The following is a 19,378-nucleotide window of genomic DNA, read 5'->3' as shown; positions in this document are numbered from 1 at the left end:
CTACAGTGCACCATGACCTAGGAGGCACACATAGACACACAAACATGCACCACACACTTATCACACGAGTATGCACACATCCACATAAACACACACACTTCCTATCACCCTGGGCTATTAATGTTATTGGAGTTAGGGATTAAACATCAGATTCACATATGCTTTACAAAGCGTTATTACTTAGTGCTTTCTGTTTCACCCTCCACCACACTCACACCTTTGTATGAAAGAAAGTTAATCTAGGATGGTTGGCTTCAGTTGTTGGACTATGAGACACCTTTTTATGTGTATGTATGTATGTATGTGTGTGTGTGTGTGTACATATATATATATATATATATATATATATATATATATATATATATATATATATATAAAGAATATTGTTATTGGACTCCTGTGTGCTTGTGGCCATGGGTCATTTTAATTTAAAATCAAGTCATCCATCCCTGTGAAAGATGTAGGTTACATATACACATATAATAACAGACACAGAGAAATGCATATATAGAGTGTGATCATATTCCTCCCTTGATGCCTTCACTCCACTACAGAGTGATGCTGCACAGAAACCATATGTAAAGCTGTTGATGACAATGTGTGGGGATCAGTTTTTTCTTCCCCTCTTGTGTTGGTTAAAGGTGGATCATGTTCAGTGTAACGTTGCATTACCACCCCCTACTGCTCATGTTTTTTCTTCAGTTATCCCCAGTGTCTGGGGCAACCCTTGACACCACATGTCATGGCCTGTCGCATGATTTGTTAAAGATTAAAGCTGAATGAAATGATAAGTTCTGATATTTATACATGGAGCAAAAGAAACAGGTGGTTGAGCCTTTATTCTTTATATGCAGTGAAATTAAACAAAATTCCATTAAAAACCTACACAGGTTAACATTCTGTTACACGAGTACATGATATTTACTTAGTATTTTTATATCCTGATTCCTAATTTCAGTCATTTGTCCCTTATTAAATACATTAGACGTTTATTATCCCTTATGAAGCATTTGTTAATGTCTCAATGTGCGTGACCATATTTTACAACTGCTAAGTCATTGAAGTTTTCCCCAGTAATCTCCTATTACTTGTTATTGTATGGACAGTGATACTCTTACACTGCTATGCTTAGTGTGAGTCTTAGAAAGAATACAAGAATAACCACAAAGTGTCCAAATTACTTTAAATTTAATGTGTCTATCTCAGAATATGTATCCCCTTCCTAAAGTGAAGTCTTACTCTTCATAACTCATTCATAAATACATAAGTGTCAAACTATGAGTGATGTGGTGGATGAATCCTCGCTATGGAATGAGGGTCATTAACATGCTATTAACTATTAACAGATGTAGTTGTTTTATTAAATAAGAGAAAACTATGTTTATTAGGTGTTACTAAATACAAATGTCTGTTGTTCTGGCAGCACCACATAATGTAGGTAAACATTATCCATACTTACTGTTAGTAGTGGTTGTAGAATATGATCATGCAGAATAAGGCATTAATAAGTGCACATAAAGATTGTTTTTATCTAACAAAACCCCAAAATTAGTGTCCAAATATCTCAAAATTTAGTCTCTATGTTTTGGAATATGTATCCCCTTTCCAAAAGTAAAGTGTTTCTCGTCATAACTAATCCATTAAAGCTTAATAAGTGTAAACTCTGCATGAATCTGAGGATGAGTCCTCACTATTGAATGGGGAACATGTTTTTAGTCAGAAAACCTTATGTTCTATGGAAACTATTAACATGTGTAGTTTGGTGTTTTTTACCCAAGAATTAACTGTTATGTGTTTATTAAATGTAAATGACTGTTGTTCTACCACATAATTCACATGGACATTTTCTTTACTCACTATCAATAAACAGTAATTATGAGGTTATTAATGGATGTAGAATATTGTTATGCAGGATAAGGCAGTAGTAAGTGCTCAATAGCTATGCGTGTTAATAAACAACTAGTTAACGGTGAATATGTGTGAGAATAGGAGTCTTAGAAAGTGCTAAGAAGACAAGAATAGCTTCTTCATAAATATAGTCTATTTTTATGTAACAAACAAAAGTTTGTGTCCAAATAACTCTAAATTTAAACTCTCTATTTCACAATATGTATCCCTTTACAAACTAAAGAAAAAAATGGATGGATGAGTCCTTGTTGTGGAATGGGTAACATGGTCTTAGTCAGAAACACTGGTGTCCTTTGTAAACTTTGTAACACATGCAGTTTGGCGTTTTACCCACAAACGACTATATAAATCACATAAACATTTTACTTCACTATGTCACTATCTAGAGGCCCAAACAGTAATTATGAAGTTATTAATGATGTAGAATATCATCATGCAGAATAAGGCCTTAATAAGTGCTTATAAAGATACAGTACCCTTCAAAATCCATTCATTTTCTGAACCTCTTAGTCCTCATGAGGGTTTGTAGGAGAGACCGTGGACATGTCTACACTATGAATACACATGCTAATAAACAACTAGTTAAAGGTGAATGTATGTACCATAAAGTGAATGTTGCTGCTCCACCTGTCCGTCATGGCCCCTAGAACAAAGTATCAGAGCGGGGTCAGTATTGCTTGACACATGGCATTTACACACAAACTAATCACAGTGTAAACTTTTCCCCAGTATGTGACAAGTGTTTGTTTGAAGGCGAATAAAATGTCATCTTTTTAAGTCTAACATGTCTTGACACTCCAGATGCGTGTTATATTTACTGTGGCTGTCACTGTTTGTGTGTGGATGTGTGTGTGTGTTTGTGCTGTCAGGCCAAGCTGTAGAAAACGTGTTTTTTTCTAATGAGGAAAAGGAATATTTGGACGTTTTATCAATAGGCATTATTAAATCCTGCTTGCTTGAGCTAATCTTGGTGGACTGGAGTGAGGGGGGAGGTAGGGAGAGGGAAAGGGAGAGTTAGATAGACATAGAAAGGGATAGAGAGTGAGAGAGCGGTGATGTCTGCCCCATGAGGTGAAGAGAGACCGCCTGTAAGCCGCTTATTATATCGACTACCACCTTTTCTCTCTCCTCCTCTACCCCCTCCCTAGTTTTCTCTCGTTACCTCGCTCATTTTCTATCACTGTGTCCTCCCCTCGCTTGCTTTCTCCAACTCATTCTATATCCCCCTCAGTCTCTTTTTTTTTCCAACAACTCCTTCATTTAATACACACACAGCACACGCAGATGCACACAGACACACACAAGCGGCGCCAAGCTGAACCTCCATGTTCAAAGCCAGACGCGAAAAGCCGAAGTTTTATTCAAATGAATGTTTACTTCTTCTACTGCCAAGATGTGTGTTTTTGTCTGTGGGTGTAAGTGTACTCCGAAAGAGAAGCAAAATAGCACTAAGCATGCAAGTGTGTGTGCGTTAGTGTATGTTACACGCACGGCAGAAGGAGAAGGGCTGACAGTAGGTGATAAGCCAGACAGGCCTGCACGCTGTGATTATCACCCACCGGACCCCCTGTCACACACACACACACACACGCTTGCGAACACAGAGCCCAATGAAAGAGTGTGTTGCAAGGATTTAGGATAGACAGACAGATGGACAGAAAACAGAGACAGAGAAGCCTTGGATCACAAGCAAGGTGGAAACCACAAGAAAAGCAAATGAACACAGACTGGAAAATACAATGCAATTATGTTATACAGAACACACTCATTGTTTAAATATGGCTCCTTTTTTTACTGTTCTGATGTTGAGACTGAAATCAAAGCTATTCACACACAACAGATGTTAAATATATGTATGCAAATGAGATACTGTTATATGAATGGACAAATATCAGTCAGATGTTTTCACTCTGTTTCATTACATTTAACTGTAAACTCTGTTTCTGTTTTAGGTGTGTGGCCTTCTGAAGAAGTGATGGCTCATTACTGTCTGCAGAAAAGCCACATATTTAAGTGAGTCCTTTCTCTCAAATCTGTCTTTTTCCACTGCCACATAACTTGGACTGATTTACAATTCAAATAAGAACTATAGTCTGCAAATGTACACTGTTGCCCAGGAAGTTGGAATAAAATACTTTCACCTTTTCTCATAAAATGATTGTGATGATATGGTTTATTGTTGATAGATAAAGTGTAACTGGGATTCTGTATGGAGTTGATACACCTGGTCAAAGGTCATTACTGATGTGTATAAATAGGAATAAAAAGGGGAATGTGTCTGATAAAATTATTTCAACTTTATCGGCAACAGTGCATTTGTTTCTTCCAATCACATCCACTGTCAGTTTATTAGGTAAGGCCACAGTATATAGTCAAGTATTAATTTTTATTGAATGTGAGAAGATGTGTGCTGTTTTTACAAAAATGTCAAATTCATTCTGATATTTTTAAAGTTAATTTTAAAGCCAAAAAAAAAATTGACTTGGTAGGCAGCCTCTATTTATTGCTTCTTGAGGAAAATGTTTAATGAAAATTCTGATGTGCAGAAGTAGAATTTTGTGCAATGCAAACATGAAAAGTGGTCATACAAACCAGCTGAAAGCACTAGCGGGTCAGCTAATGCAAATTTCAAGGTATCTACCCATACAGTTGGTTTTTATTTTATTTTTTAAAAATTGTTCAGCTTTGCCCTGACTCCAGTACTATGATGCTGGATGGACTTTTAATTTGTGTGGTCAGAATACCAAGAAAATACAGAGAAAAGATTGTTTAAAAACATTCTTTTCAAAAACTTTTGCATTTTTAGAGATTTTCTTTATTTATATTGTAGAAAACCTATATTTCTGTCTGTAGTTTATTGTACTGTAACAAATGGTTAGACGCTTAGCACAAAGAGCAGTGGTTTTACATTTAAATGAAGTCAAGCATCTCAACTAAAACATGCCATAATAACCTGGATAATTAAAAACAAACTAACCTGTATTACTGAATCCCATTAAAACTGTTAATCTTCCTTATGTCTTTCTGTGGTAGGTGACACTACAGTGGTAAACAGTGGTTAAAATCTCTGTGTAAGATTTGTATGTGCTCACATGATGCTTGTGTTAACTGGCTAAGTTTCTAAACTAACAGTATGTAGTATTGCACACTGCTGCAGCTGTAGAGACACCGGAGAATTGAAGAACTCATGGATTATCAGGGATGTTGACAACTGAAACCATCATTAACATAGAAGTGGAGTTAGAAAATTTCAACAAATGACCACCTCAGACTCCAATCCTGCATAGAACACCTTTGATGACTACTTTAACTACTGTAGGTTATATGTCGTATTGATATTCCAAACTGTCACATTGATATTCCAAACTATCTACAGCAGGTGGATGGCATGTACTACTAGCCTACACACAACTACCAAAACCACCAACAAATTAAAGCATCCGCAGACTGTATCACAAATATCTGTATCATAAATAGTGTGTAGCGTGTTGTTAACACACATCTGTCATGGTCTTTTCAAGGTTTCATCTTTAAACCAAACCCACAATAACACCATCTGCTTATAATCTTAAAGTACTGCATCAGAAAACAGTTTTACGTTATAGCCCTGTTAGCTTAGCCCTGTTTTTATACAGAAATATCCACAGTAAATCTACAAATTATCTCTGCTTTCCATATGATTTATGTTGCCAAAGCTGCACTAAAGATCAGTTTGGAATCCAATAAGTTCAGAACTGTTCACTTACAGTTCATTCTAAACTGTGACAAATGGAAAATGAAGGTGATAAGGTACATTCCAACTTTATACCTTCATTACCTTCATAATCAAACTCACCCATGTTGAAGAAATGTTGCAATTTTAGCTCAAACTTAATGATTTTACTTTTACCAGCTGTGTCCAATGGTGAAGACACCAGTGCTTCTATTCTTCTTTACTTTGCCACTTTTTTTACTCTGAAGGTTGTTTCTTTTTGGTTCTCATCCCGAATTTCTGGATCTTAAATTCCAAAGCTGTGGGAAGCCAACAGAGGGACTCACCACTCCCTCTAGTGGTCACATACATTTACAGTGACACATCGGTCTCTGCATAAATTCAGTTTATGTCTCTGCAATGCAATACATAGACAGTTTCTTGAATAACCTCCAAATGAGTTTCTACATTAAGTAACGCACTTATACATACATTACAATCCTTACACACTTTGCTCCATATGGGCCTTACTCCAACCTTAAGACCCATGCTGAGTTTAGTAGTTACAGCTTGCAAGGCAATTAATAAGAGCCATCATGCTACTAATACATGTCCTAATAAGCAACTATTTAATAGTGAATATGTGCACAGTGCACCTTAATACCAAGTGTTACCCTTGAATACACCAACTATCTTGATTCATCTACTTTAAATGTGATTGGGACCTATTATAAAGACTTGGTATTTGTGTCATTCTGCAGCGTTACATGCCATGCTGGGTTGTTCCGTGCTGCTCTTTCCCCTGCTCTTGTCTGCTGAGCACTGGCCTGCCCCGCGGCACGGGGCTGAAAAGCACCCAGGCACCTTTGATTTCCACTCAAGGTGGAACATCACCCTTTGATTTCCTGTTTTAACATTCAAGAGGCGGGTGGCGAGGAAGAGAGGGGTATTGATCAGAGCAGCATAGTGAAGGTCAGCTAGAGAGGGAGGCAGGATGAAAGAGGACAAGGGGAGAGATGGAGGGTTAGGAGGGATGAAAGGAGGAAGAGGATGGTGAGAGGGGTTGAATGAGCATGCAAGCTGCAGGATTCTGTGTGTGTTTTCTCAGATTTCCCGCTGATTGAGCTTGTGCTTCTCAATGTTCAGTATTCAGTTTTCAGGTTGACAGTTGAATTGATATTTCTTACCCTGCTGTGTTTACTGTGTATGGCGTGTGAGTGTATATGCACATTTGTGCTCTTGTGTGTGTGTGCACATGTGAGTGCTAAACTGCTGGTTTTGGCTCGGTAAGGTGAATCTCACCCTCTCTTTTTTTTTTTTTTTCTTCTGGTGTCCTCTCTCTCCCTGTCAGGGGTGCTGTGTGCGAGTTAGGAGGAGGTATGACTTGTCTTGCTGGCCTCATGGTAAGTGAGACACACACACACACACACACACACACACACACATACATACACACACAGTTGTTCAGAGGAAGTGGTTCACTAATGAAATTGACCCCCACCAGTCAATACACACACAGCATGTGCACACACTGTCTATACCTGTTCATATAAGGTATCATTCTGTTTTAATCTGCATTTATATGTGCGTATGCATTCACACATCTTCACAAAATATTACTCTTAAATTATGATTATGACTGTAGCAATTTAGATAGACAACAATATCGATGTTTACAAGTTTAACATACTTTTTTCTCATTAAATAAGGCTCATTGCAGAAACATTTCATATAGTCAGGTCCATATGTATTTGGTCAGTGACACAAATGCTGTGGTGTTGCCTGTGTACCACCACAGTGGATCTGAAATGAAGCAACCAAGGTGTGACTGAAGTGCAGACTTTCAACTTCAACAACTCAACGAGTTTAACAAAAATATTGCATTAAGCATTTAGGAAATACAACCATTTTAAACCAAGTCCCTCCATTTTATTTTTAGTAGTTTGACTCTTAGTGATAAAAATACACTATAAACATGTAATCAGGGTCTTTTGATGACAGGTTATCAATGAATCTTGCTATGAGACTGTTGTACTTAAAATAATGTGCGAAACTCTTAACTTTGTTGTTTTTATAGGGTTGTAAATAGCACACATATTCATTTATCAGTCTCTTTGTTAAGGAGCAAGAAAATAAAAAATGTTATAAATATATGGATAGCACATCGTTCTATAGACAAAAGCGGGTGTTTAGTGGTTTGACATAAAAAGTTACCCACACAAGTGTTTGACTAAATGAACCTTGGTGTAAAACAGCTCAAAATTAGTTCAGTAAATCTCTCATTGTCACCACAAAACAGTTCAAGACTTATTAAGTGCAAAGGCAGGTCACATTAAATACTGGACATTTTTCCATGATAGTTCTACTTAATAATGACAGTATCACAAGTAGTGATTTTGTGATAGTTGATACATTACAGTCATCTATTCTTGCATTTTATTATTTTATCTTGGTTTTATTTATTCGTCTGTACAGCCCTTTGGTCCACTGTGATTGTTTTTAAAGTGCTTTACAAATACAGTTGGATTGGAATGGATTGGATCTATGATGCATGATTATGACTGCGAAGAAGAAAAAATATCCCTAATACATCCCATCTCTAAACGGAGATGAAATGATGAAAAAATGTTGTAGCTTAGTGCATCTTTACCACATATAGACAGACAGAAACCTTCATGCATGTTATAGGTCTGAAAGAAAATATATTACCTAATATTTGCCACTACTGGATCAGGAACATATTCCAAGTTGTAAAGTAGCACAATATCTTCCTGTATCAACATTGTGTCCTGGGTGATATAGTTGAGGATTGGTGCTAATATTTGACTATGACATTGTGTCTATTTCTTGTTTTTAATTTTCTTTCTTATTAATGTAATGTAATTATTTGTGCTAAGATACGACAAATCGAATCACTTACACACAATCGGCGCCCACCCCAGCAGTAACACCTTCCTCTACGAAGCAGCTATGGTTGTAAAAGCTGTCTTCCATTGATGTGTTTTCACCCTGACACACAGACGCACACACATACTGACACGCTCAGATATACTGCAGTCTGTCAGCCATAGGGTTTATTAGTCAGGGTCTTAAGGGCCCCTCCACATAGCAGGCGTCAGTGTCCCATCGATCTGTTAGCTACCATTCTGTGTGTGTGTGTGTGTGCGTTTGTGAGAAAACCCAGTTTTATCTCTTGGCAGTCAATACACCATGTTTTGACATTGGTGGCTTGAGATGGAATCCTTCCTTCACACGTCTCCTTCACCTCCTTCTCCTCCACCCTCCTTCAATCTGCCACTGACACCACCTTCTACACTTTCTTCCTTTTCTACCTTTTAAATCAATTGCTCATATATAATATTTAAATTTAGCTTATACATCTTAGGAATTCTGTTCATTCACCCATTTCTCAACTCTTTCTATCGTTTTTTTTTTCATGCCATTCTTTCCTCAACCTTGCTCTACAAAACCCAACTAAATTACATATGCTAGGGTCATCATCAGCTGTGTTTGATGAGGATGATGTACTTTATCCTCCAGGTTTATAATTTCTGCAGTACACTTTCTGTGTCACATTCTTAACTAGAAATCTACTCATATACGTGTGCAAAAAGACAGTGACTTTGAAGTTGTTTTATATCACCTCCCCCATTCTGCAGGATATATTTTAACCCCACTTACCTCTTGTAGTTGGTAAAGTCACACGCTGAAAATAAGAAATTCCTCAGTAAATCTCATCATTCAGCTGTTAGAGTGCCTCGGGGATTGTCTGCTTGTCTTCTAGTGGACATTTTTATGCTATGTAATGCCTTTACCAGACACATACAGAGAATAGGAGAGTCATAGGGTCATCTGTATATTTTTGTGTCGCCACTACTATTACTAAATATGCAATCTACTTGATATTAGCATATAGTCAGAGTAGAATATTTCTAGTACCTTTTTGTATAAACTAAGACGCTGCAAATCATTAGCCTCATAGCATAATTGCCTAAGTCATACTTTTTTTCAGGTCGTAGCCAATGATGATGATCACAATTTTGCCAAAAAGATGATTTGGGCAATTATGTTACAAGGCTAACGATGTGTAAATTTGACTGAATGTTTGTATAGTTATGTTGGTGAGTATTAGGATATTCCACATGGGTTGCCAGGTTGGGTTCCTAATCTTTCAGCTGGCTGCTCTGACTCGGCCTGGAGGTCGCCTCTTCTGTTGGACCAGATGGTGGGATGCGTAGTACTCAGTGACCCTCCTCATATGCCCTGCAGCACCTGAATGTGTGTGTGTGTGTGCACGCGCATGCGCGTGCATGCAGATGTCCACATATAGGTTGGAGTAGATATTTCTGTGTTTCTTCCCTTGTATGTATAATATATATACAGCATATGCTATATGTGGCTTAATATTGAATCTGCCATATATAGGAAATGTGTGCATACCAACACAATACGTACTTGCACTCATACACACACTCCTTAACACAAAATGACAGCCTGACACACACTCACTGATATAATAAAACATCTGCAAAGAAAAAAAGAATATGAAAAGATGGGGTTATTGTAAAGCACACACCTCTCGCTATCTATATCTCTCTCACACAGCGCAGCACAAAGCTTTCTATCCATTCTCTTGTCTCCCTCCCTTTCCCTCTCTCGCTCTCTTTCTCTTCTTCTCTCATAGTCTGCACTGCAAAGTTATATGAAGGGCATCAGGCAGGCCCGGCGAGCCGAGTGCAGAGTGACAGCGGCGAACGGAGTGATGGCTCGGCCCGATAAACACCCAGCGTCAAATGAAAAGGCTCTGCGCTTGCCATCATCCCCTGTCACAATGCAATTACTGAACAGAGTGATAGCAAGATAGCAGCCCCCACCGCTAGCCACAATGATAAAAGTATTGACTGATTTGATTGAATGATTAAAATAATGCAGACATAAAAATGGGGGGAAGATAGAGAGGGAAATGGCATGGAGGAGAGGGAGCAATGAAGAGAGAGGGCGGGGTGGGCCGGGCTGCCAAGAGTGAATCTCTGTAGATATGGTTATGTCATTATTGTGTGTGTGCGCGTGTGTGTTCAGATGTTTGCTTCATCTAAAGGTGCTTTTGGTTTTGTTCTTTTGTTCTGTGTTGTGTCATTTCTCTGTCTCTTCTCTGTCTCTCAGGTTGCCATTTGTGCTGACGTGAAAGAAGTTCTGCTATCAGATGGGAACGAGAAGTCCATTCAGAGTATCCTTTCATCAACCGTTGTGCTTTTCTTTTTGTCGGTTTGTCTATCTCTGTGACGTTCTTCTGGCTCTCATATGCATTTATATCTATTTATTGACAGACTTCAGACCAAAACAGTCTTTTCATTTGGTTAGAAAATGTGGTTAAAGACATGCATTTGATTACGTGAAAAGCATGTGTTTATTGAAACAACATTCTATGTCTTTATCTCCCATGGAAATAGAAAAAAACATTGTTTTAGAATGTCACTGCATGTACTTTTTGGGAGGATCAGTATGGAAATATTACACAAACAGCTTTCACATGATTAGCTCAAAGTAGCATATGTGCAGTGTTGTACTTTGCAAGCGTAGCTTGTAAAACTACAAGTAGTTCAGCATGGCAGTAGTTCAAGCAAACTACATTTCTACCCCTGGAGAAATGTGGTTTGTAAAACTATGGCTGAAAAAAGTAGTTTTAGCAGCTAATTTTTATTTTCAGCATTAAAATGAGAATGTACATGTGGTGTATATGAATAAAAATATGGCCATGGTTGGGGTGGCATGTCGCTATCAGGGGTGATGCTCATGGGAGGGGGGTTAGGGTTACGACGTTAGTAATGATCGCACATCTACGAAGCATGCAAGTGCTGCAGGGCAAGCCAATCAGAGGCAGCGTTGGCTGTCATGTCATGACATGATCATGCCTTCAAAGCAATTCAGGATGAAAGAAAAAGGGACTGTCTTGTGTTCAATGGTGAAATACAAAAAAAACCAAAAACTTAATTTTATGTTGTTGCCTAAAATTATAGTTTGCAAATTGAATTTTTAAACTACATTCATATTTAACATCAAGTAGTTCAAGTACTTTTTGGGTAGTTTTTTGTAGTTTGACTACCAGCAAGTTACAGCAAAATGTAATTTAACTACATAGTTCAACTACATGTGGTTTAAGTCTCCCCAACATTGCATATATGGATTCTTGATATTTTACATTTGAAGAAAAGTGACATCATCAGAAAATAAAATGCATCTTTTCATTTTTAAAAAAACACATATGAAGTTAGAAACAACTGTAAATTTAGTTCCAGCTAAATAATCATGAGTAGAACTGATACCCATTGACCATATTTTTACTTACCCTTGTTGTCAAATTTCATTCCTCCATTTCTCTTTCAGTTAAATAAGTTTTTTTTCCCAGCAGCCCTGTAGTTATTATAGAGTATGACTGATTCTAACAGAAAAGAAAAGTATAGAGTGTGCTGTAACCTTAACTGCTGTTTGAGCGTTGGTTGTAGTGAAGGAATGAAACATCTACCTCTTTTATCTTTAGGCAAAAGCGACAGATGGGGCAAACACAGTGACAAATACCCAGCACTAGCGCTCAACATGGCATCTACCAATCCCAGCGGCCCACAATGCCATGTTAAGAGCACAGTAATTGCCATCCTGTCAGATTTTGTTTGAGACTTCATCTAATGCTAAAGCTAGGGTTAAAGCTTGATGAGTGTTTTAGAAGCATGAACAATCAAGGTTTGTTGTTTAAGATGTTTTTGTGTGTGGTTAGGGTTCAGGCCTATAATTAAGTTTTTAGGACAAATCTTTAGGTGAGATTTTTGCCAACATTTGTTCTTTGAGTGGGTTATCGATCAACTCATGCCTGTCAGCTAAAAAAACATCTTACATTTTTCCTCTTTACTACCCATTTTGCTCTTCTAGTCTGATCTCCTTTGTACTCCCTTATTTTGTGTCCCATCTTCTGTCATCTTTCCTGTCCTTTTTCTCCCATCCTCCACTATTTCACTTTATTCACTCAACGGCTGCACAGCCAAGAAAATTCTCTCTAACTCGGTGTCGTTTATTCACAAAAGCAGGAAATATAAATACACATTTCTTCCCCATTGACCGATACGGCACTTCCATATTTAGCTCTGCTTACAATATCTCTGTCTTAGTCGTCTACAATGCTCCTTTACTGATCACAATAAGACCAAACAATAACATTATGGAGCCTGTAAAATACACACGCACACACTTGGGCACACAAACAATACACCATTGACCAACTGCTTTGTTTCACAGAACAAACACATACAGAGAATTCTAAGTGAAATCATAGAGAGAATGGATCGAACACACGCAGAGCGAGGAGAAGGTTGAGAAAGACAGATAATTTGTTCTGGGCTCAGCCAAATTGGCCCATTCTCATACTGTAGGCATTCATATGTAAGGCATTTCCTCTCACTGAGGAAGCGGTTGGTCTTTGTCTTGTGCTAATGGCTACTGTTTGATTCACATGGCCTCATTGTGCCTCTGGTGTCACAATGGAAATAGATAGTGGGTTGTGATATGGTTCAGTTGTATACAGTGAAATAGATGAGAAGATACTTTGACAAGGTTATTGTTATAGTTTTGAAATCCTCTTTAGTTTCTATTTTTATTCAGTTTAATACTTTAGTTTTTTTTGTATTGCCCAGTTGAAACTGGGCAATATTTGTCCATTGAACTCAATATAATTTTTCTTAATGTTGTGGACAAATTACACTTTTAATTAATTATTTTGTAGTTTTATGAACTGAAGACAAACATGTTTTAAAATGCTCTTTCTTTACTAAAAGTGTATGCCGTATATGACCAGAGAATGCATTCACAGTTAATATACTACAATTTACAAACTGGTTCCTCAGGAATAACCTCGATTTTGTGATTCAGGTGTTTTTTGTTTTTTTTTTTTTTTTTTATTGGAAAGCAGGTGCAGGTCAACATATGTCTGTCACTGCAGACAAGAAATATAAACACACACACATACGTGTGCCAAGACATTAACCAAGATATAAATCATAGAAATAACAAAAAATAAATAAATAATTAGCGGTAGATATACGTATAAACACCTGTACACACGTATACACATATGTAAGTGCATCATTACTATGTACAACTGGCAGACATGAGTCATAACTAAAACAATAGAAGATAAAAGAAAAATAACACAGAACAGCTGCATATTGTATAGCCCCTTAACCCTAACCAACCCCATCCCACAGATCTTTTTCTAAATTTCACGACATGCTAGGTATTTCAAATAAATACATAAAAATACAAAATAATAATAGAGTTAAATCATTGCTCAATGATTCGTGATTCAGGCATTTTTCAGGATTTTCAGAAAGCAAAACTTAAATTATTTCAGCATATAGCCTAGCCCTTACTTCAGCTGTAATTAAATTTATGAGATGCTAAATAGGTTTAGCTCTATTTGTAATTTGAAGAATTAACTATTTTTAGTTTAATTTAAATTTAGTTTTCCAGGTATTTATGAGGAAAACCTAGGTTCATAGAAGAATGGCCTCAACATGATTTACTACTGCTCATTAAAGGTTCCACACTGTGCAAAGCTATTTTAGCTGAAAAACTGTCATTTTTATGTTGTTTTCAGTTAATGAAATTATTCTTTCACTGCAAGGCTTTTAAACTTTTCAACCCTGCACTGAAGAAAACAGTCTTTAACAGAAAGGATTTTAATGTCATTTATCAAGAAGGCGTATGCACACACACAGACACAAACACACCAACATACGTAGGAGAGATGTCTCTGTTGATGTGACCTTGAATACTCATGTTGAAAATCGATTGAAATGTTCCATTAAGGATGATTGATGCACGTCATTGGCAGCTTCTTGTCCATTTTGAGTGATGCCAGTAAATATTCCACCACTTTAATGTTCAATAATTGTCAAATCTCTTCCTGATTTCCTGTCCTTTCCCTCTTTGTCGTGACTTTTTCCTCTACATTTCTGTGTGTTTTTGACATGTTTGTGTGTGTGTTTATGCATGTGTTTGACCTCTCCCCCAGTGGTGTGCTCGTGATGAGATTACAGTAAGCTCCTCTGCTCTTCGCTCTGTCATCCCCATGCATAACACAGTGATGCACAGGTGCCCAGCCCACGTCTTATGTAGTGTATTTACGCCTGTGTAAGTGCTTATTCCCTGTCTCCGTTTGCAGACCTATTTGTTATTGTGCATACTTCTGTGGAAGACTCCTTTGATTTTGTATTGGCTCTCCAACTATCTGTCCCATTTATCGCCTTATCTTACATTCCTCCCCTCTGTCTCCCTCTCTCTCTCTCTCTCTCTCTCTCTCTTGCTCTGTCTCTGTCGATTGGATTTGTCTCAGCTCTTTGCAAGCTTTAAAGACAAGGAAATCCTAATTGAATTGCTTTGCAACTCCACAAGTCAGTGTATTAATAGACAACTTGACATCAATCGCCCTGCCTTTGTGTGTGTTCATCTGCGTGTGTGGGTAAGAAAGACAGTGTGAGTTTGTGTATCTGTGGTTAAAAGCCTTCCCATTGATCCAGCTAGAGACTTCTGTGATCTTCTACAGGCCACCTCTCTATCCCTGGAGATCATCTTTGCTCACTTGTGCAGCATGTGTGGCTACAATATTCTGTAAGCGTTTACCTTATTTGTAGTCCCTTTTCTCTCATATTGTTTGCCTCATGGCATAATTGCTATATTATCATATTTTTTTAAGGTCATAGCCAGTGATGAAAAATGATTCAGCAGTGTATCACAATTTGGCCTAAAATAAGACTTAGACAATTATGTTAAGAGGCTAACGATATACGTCTTTACCATCACCACAGTAAAGGAGTATTTCATTAGTGAGTCCAAGCAGCCAAATATTTCCTTTAGTGTTTTGATGAACGTCCCACATAAGTCCATTCTTTGTTATTTTGTGTTAAAGGGATCATATTTTGCTAAACCCACTTTTTTTAGTCTTTGGTACATTTATTTGTGTATTTGGCCCTTAATAGTTCAAACAGTTTGAATTTGAACCCTCCAGGTGCTGCAAAAGTATCTTTATATCCATTTTGGCAAAAATTTCTACAACCCGTTTTATTTCCTGCTTAATTGGTTACATCTATAACTAATTACATCATGACATTTGCACATATATGGTCAAGACTTCTGACGAACATTTCTCCGAATATGACATAATAGTTTATCAACAGCAGCGGTTGTAGTCCATACTGAAAATATGTACAAACTTCGAGTCGATTACCTCAAATGTTCAGTTGTTGGTTGTATTAACAAACACAAGGGTCTAAACAGGACGGCGCAACACAGTCAACAACCTGGAGAGGCTGGGGCATGAAGTGGCTCATTTGTATTTAAAGGGCCAGCACTCAAAACAACCTTTTCTGGTGTCATTACTCAGAAATAGGGTTGAAGATGGACCTGTGGAGTTAAATTAATGAAGAATTCAGACCCAAGCATAGCATTTACAGTTTATGTAGAACACAGGGAAATGTTTTAAAATGCATAATTGCATTTAAAAAAGCAAAATATCACTTTAATTGTTTATTTAATGTGTTATTGATATTTATTTGTAACAGGTTGAACTGAATGAATAGAAACAGGTTCTTATAAATCTCTTTTCTCTCTTATCTCCTCATCTATCTCTGTAAAGAATGACAATATTTCAGAACTCTTTGTTAAAGTGTTGACAGTTGCTCACAGTTGTCAATAAAATATGCACATTTTTGTTGCGAGTCCTTAACTCTGGTCTGAAAGATGTCCGAGAGGTGGTCGAGAGAAACAGGCAAGCTGGAGTGTTTGGGTCAACACATGTATCAGCCAGGTGAGACAATGTTTTTGTTTATGGAAAGAGACACACAACATTTGCACTTTATCAGAGTTTGATGTTCAATGAACTAAATGCAAAAAAAGTTCTTGAAGTTTTGACTATGCATGGAAGGACAAAAAATAAACATAGCATCATGATTGTGAATGTGATCTGAGTTTGTTACACTTAACATTTCAGTGCTTGTTTTCCTTAAGATGTTGAAACTCCCACCAAGAAGGTACTCCAGCTTCTTCCCATTGACCAAAAACACACATCTTAACCCACATTAAAGATACACATACATACTCCACCTTTACAGCCAAATTAAATACATGATTTGCATACAACTACACCTGTACACACTAACCTATGGCTCTGTGTTATTTATGTCATGATCATGGATGCTGTCTGTCCATATGTGATGTCTGTTTACATCCCTGTCTGTGATTATGTGCTGATGTATTGTGTGTAATTATATCATATGTGCTGCTTTTGTATGTTTGGATTATATGTGCTGTCTCTGTGTGATTGTACTAATGCTTCACTGTTCTCTTTTATGTTTTTTTATCTTTTCTCTTTATTGATTTATCTTGTCTCTTAGCTGTCTTAACTCTCTTTTTAATTAATGTGCTGTAATATATTGTTTTTTTTAGGGTGCCTATGTCATCAGGCCGGGGACTACAGCAGGATAATAGCCATGTTGGCTAAAGATGACCTTTTTACTGTTATTGATACAGTTAATTAATTGGGATTGTCCACAGTACAATAAACTAAACTAAACTAACATCTTAACAACTTGATCTAAATCTTCCTGTAGGTGTGAATGTGAGCTCGTCCTTATATGTCAATGAATGAACTGGGGACGTGTTCAGGGTATATTCCACCTTTACTCGATGTCAGGTGGGATTGTACGAGACTGCAGAGGATTATGGAAAAAGAGTGACTACAACTTTTCCAAATAGCAAAATGTTTGATTTGTAGAGGAAAAAGTAATAGCTGTATAGTGTTAGAGTGTAAAAAGTGGAGGGAGGGTAAAAGAATGTGAAGACCAGATGAAACATCGGCATACATGTATTCTCTAGTTCTTTCCTCTTATGGTGTTCCCAGTAGATGTCAAGATATTATATATAAAGTGAGTGATTTTATCTACAGCTTTTTAAAAATGTTTTAGCTTGACTTTTTTTTCAATGTTTTTAGATTCTAGTCCAACAGCTGAGGTGACTTAACCGCCCCAACCATACAACAGTATTTGTCTTAAATATGACCAACATTTTTTAAATAAAGAAGACTTGTGTCATTTGTGTTAGTTTGTATTATATGTGCTATTTTAAAAATGTTATGAGATGAGACATAGATGGACCAGTGTCTTTGTAACTGCATAACACTGTGTTGTGAAGCTTTTTGCCTCTTTCAAAACACACTGTACATTTCACTTTGCATATTTTTGTACTAGGAATATGAATAACATGGAATTAAACATTGGTGATGATTGCCCTGATTACCCAGAACACTGCATGCATTAGCATGTACATATAGAGTCTTTCAAACAAGGTTATTTTCTTTGACAAGAAATTCTCATCCGGAAACCGCTTTTAGAACTTTCTTATACATGTATTTGTACAAAAAACGAAAAGGCCAAAACGTACTTAATTGTTGTCCAAAAAAGCATTTTCCCATTGCCGTTTTGCTTCGCTACCTTTTCTCTCCCTCCTCTCTCTCTCTTTCTATTTCACTGTCCTGTGCATATTTACATGAGAGGAAGATGGAGTGAAAAAGTAAACGTATAATTAGGCTACATTACTTTGATTGTTTTCTTTTCAGATTATGCCTGCTGTCATCGCCGCTCCACAAGACAGGGCAAAGGGCACCATGCGATTGGACAAGGGGAGGGGGAGGGAGGGGCATGTTGTGTGATGGTGCATGCACAAGTGTGTGTGTGTTTGTGTGTGTGTCGGGGCCTCCTGCTGCGCATGGAGATTGTGTTTCTAGCAGAGCCTAATGTTTTGTTTACTGAGTGTTAATAATGTCTAATTAATAATCTTCAATCTGCCTGACAGTCTGAGAGGGAAAATGATGTGGAAAAAAGAGATGGAGGAAGAAAAGGCACCAAGAGAGGAGAAGCAGGGACAGGACAGGTGGGATAATGAACAGCAGCCCAATGGAGAGGTGGTCTTCTGTGTGTGTGTGTGTGTGTGTGTGTGTGTGTGTGTGTGTGTGTGTGTTTGTGTGTGTGGATGGTATAAATGTCAAGTGTCATGCCAGACGGTCCCTCACTTTACCTCACAGATGACATGTCTTCCCTCCCCAGTGCTTTCTCCAAGTCTCTACTGAAGCAGAAAAACCATGGGGGTCAGACAGAGAGACACAGTGAGGAGGCAGAGAGCAAGAAAACCTCTTCTCACTCTGCTGTTTTCTGAAAACCGGCCTTCTGCTGTCACTAGCACCGCAAGCACTAAACTCTGATCTCTTTGTGCCTCCAGGGTAGTGCGATGGGACTGTGAGTCAGACATCTCAGCATTAGAGGGACATTTCGACATCATCATGTGTGCAGACTGGTAGGTTTAAACATATACTTTTACCTTATTGCTGCGTCCTAGCATTAATTTTCAGCTTTGGATGACAGTTGTTGCGTGGCCCCTCTACCAGCGGCTGGACTTTCCCCTGCCTTAAATACACACACACACACTCACACACACATACATACGCTCAGATGCCCGCGTGCCTCCATTTTACACTAAATTGCCTCGTTTTCATGCTTGGTGTGCCAGCAAATGGATGACTTAGGCAAATTGCAAATAATTGCGCCTTGACAAGGAAGGAGACACAGTAAGATAAAGAAAGAGTTGAGGGCGGATGGAGGGAGGAGCAGAAATGGAGATGGAAATGGAGCGATAGAGCAACATAAACATAACAATTAGCCCTCGTTCATTGAAATGTAGATC

General features: G+C 37.8%; 1 protein-coding gene across 1 annotated transcript in view; it reads left to right on the top strand.

The window, feature by feature from the left end:
• Window positions 1–19,378, top strand: part of camkmt (calmodulin-lysine N-methyltransferase) — a 127,563-nt gene that overhangs the window by 81,816 nt on the left and 26,369 nt on the right. The window contains exons 4-8 of the mRNA XM_030156807.1: window positions 3,861–3,921; window positions 6,951–7,002; window positions 10,763–10,826; window positions 16,385–16,451; window positions 18,917–18,991. Coding sequence (XP_030012667.1) covers window positions 3,861–3,921; window positions 6,951–7,002; window positions 10,763–10,826; window positions 16,385–16,451; window positions 18,917–18,991 — 319 coding nt within the window. The remainder of the gene's footprint in view (window positions 1–3,860; window positions 3,922–6,950; window positions 7,003–10,762; window positions 10,827–16,384; window positions 16,452–18,916; window positions 18,992–19,378) is intronic.

This window comes from Sphaeramia orbicularis, chromosome 15 (genome assembly GCF_902148855.1).
Source record: "Sphaeramia orbicularis chromosome 15, fSphaOr1.1, whole genome shotgun sequence".
In the NCBI taxonomy this organism is placed as follows: domain Eukaryota; kingdom Metazoa; phylum Chordata; class Actinopteri; order Kurtiformes; family Apogonidae; genus Sphaeramia; species Sphaeramia orbicularis.
This window is presented reverse-complemented; position numbering and strand designations above follow the sequence as displayed.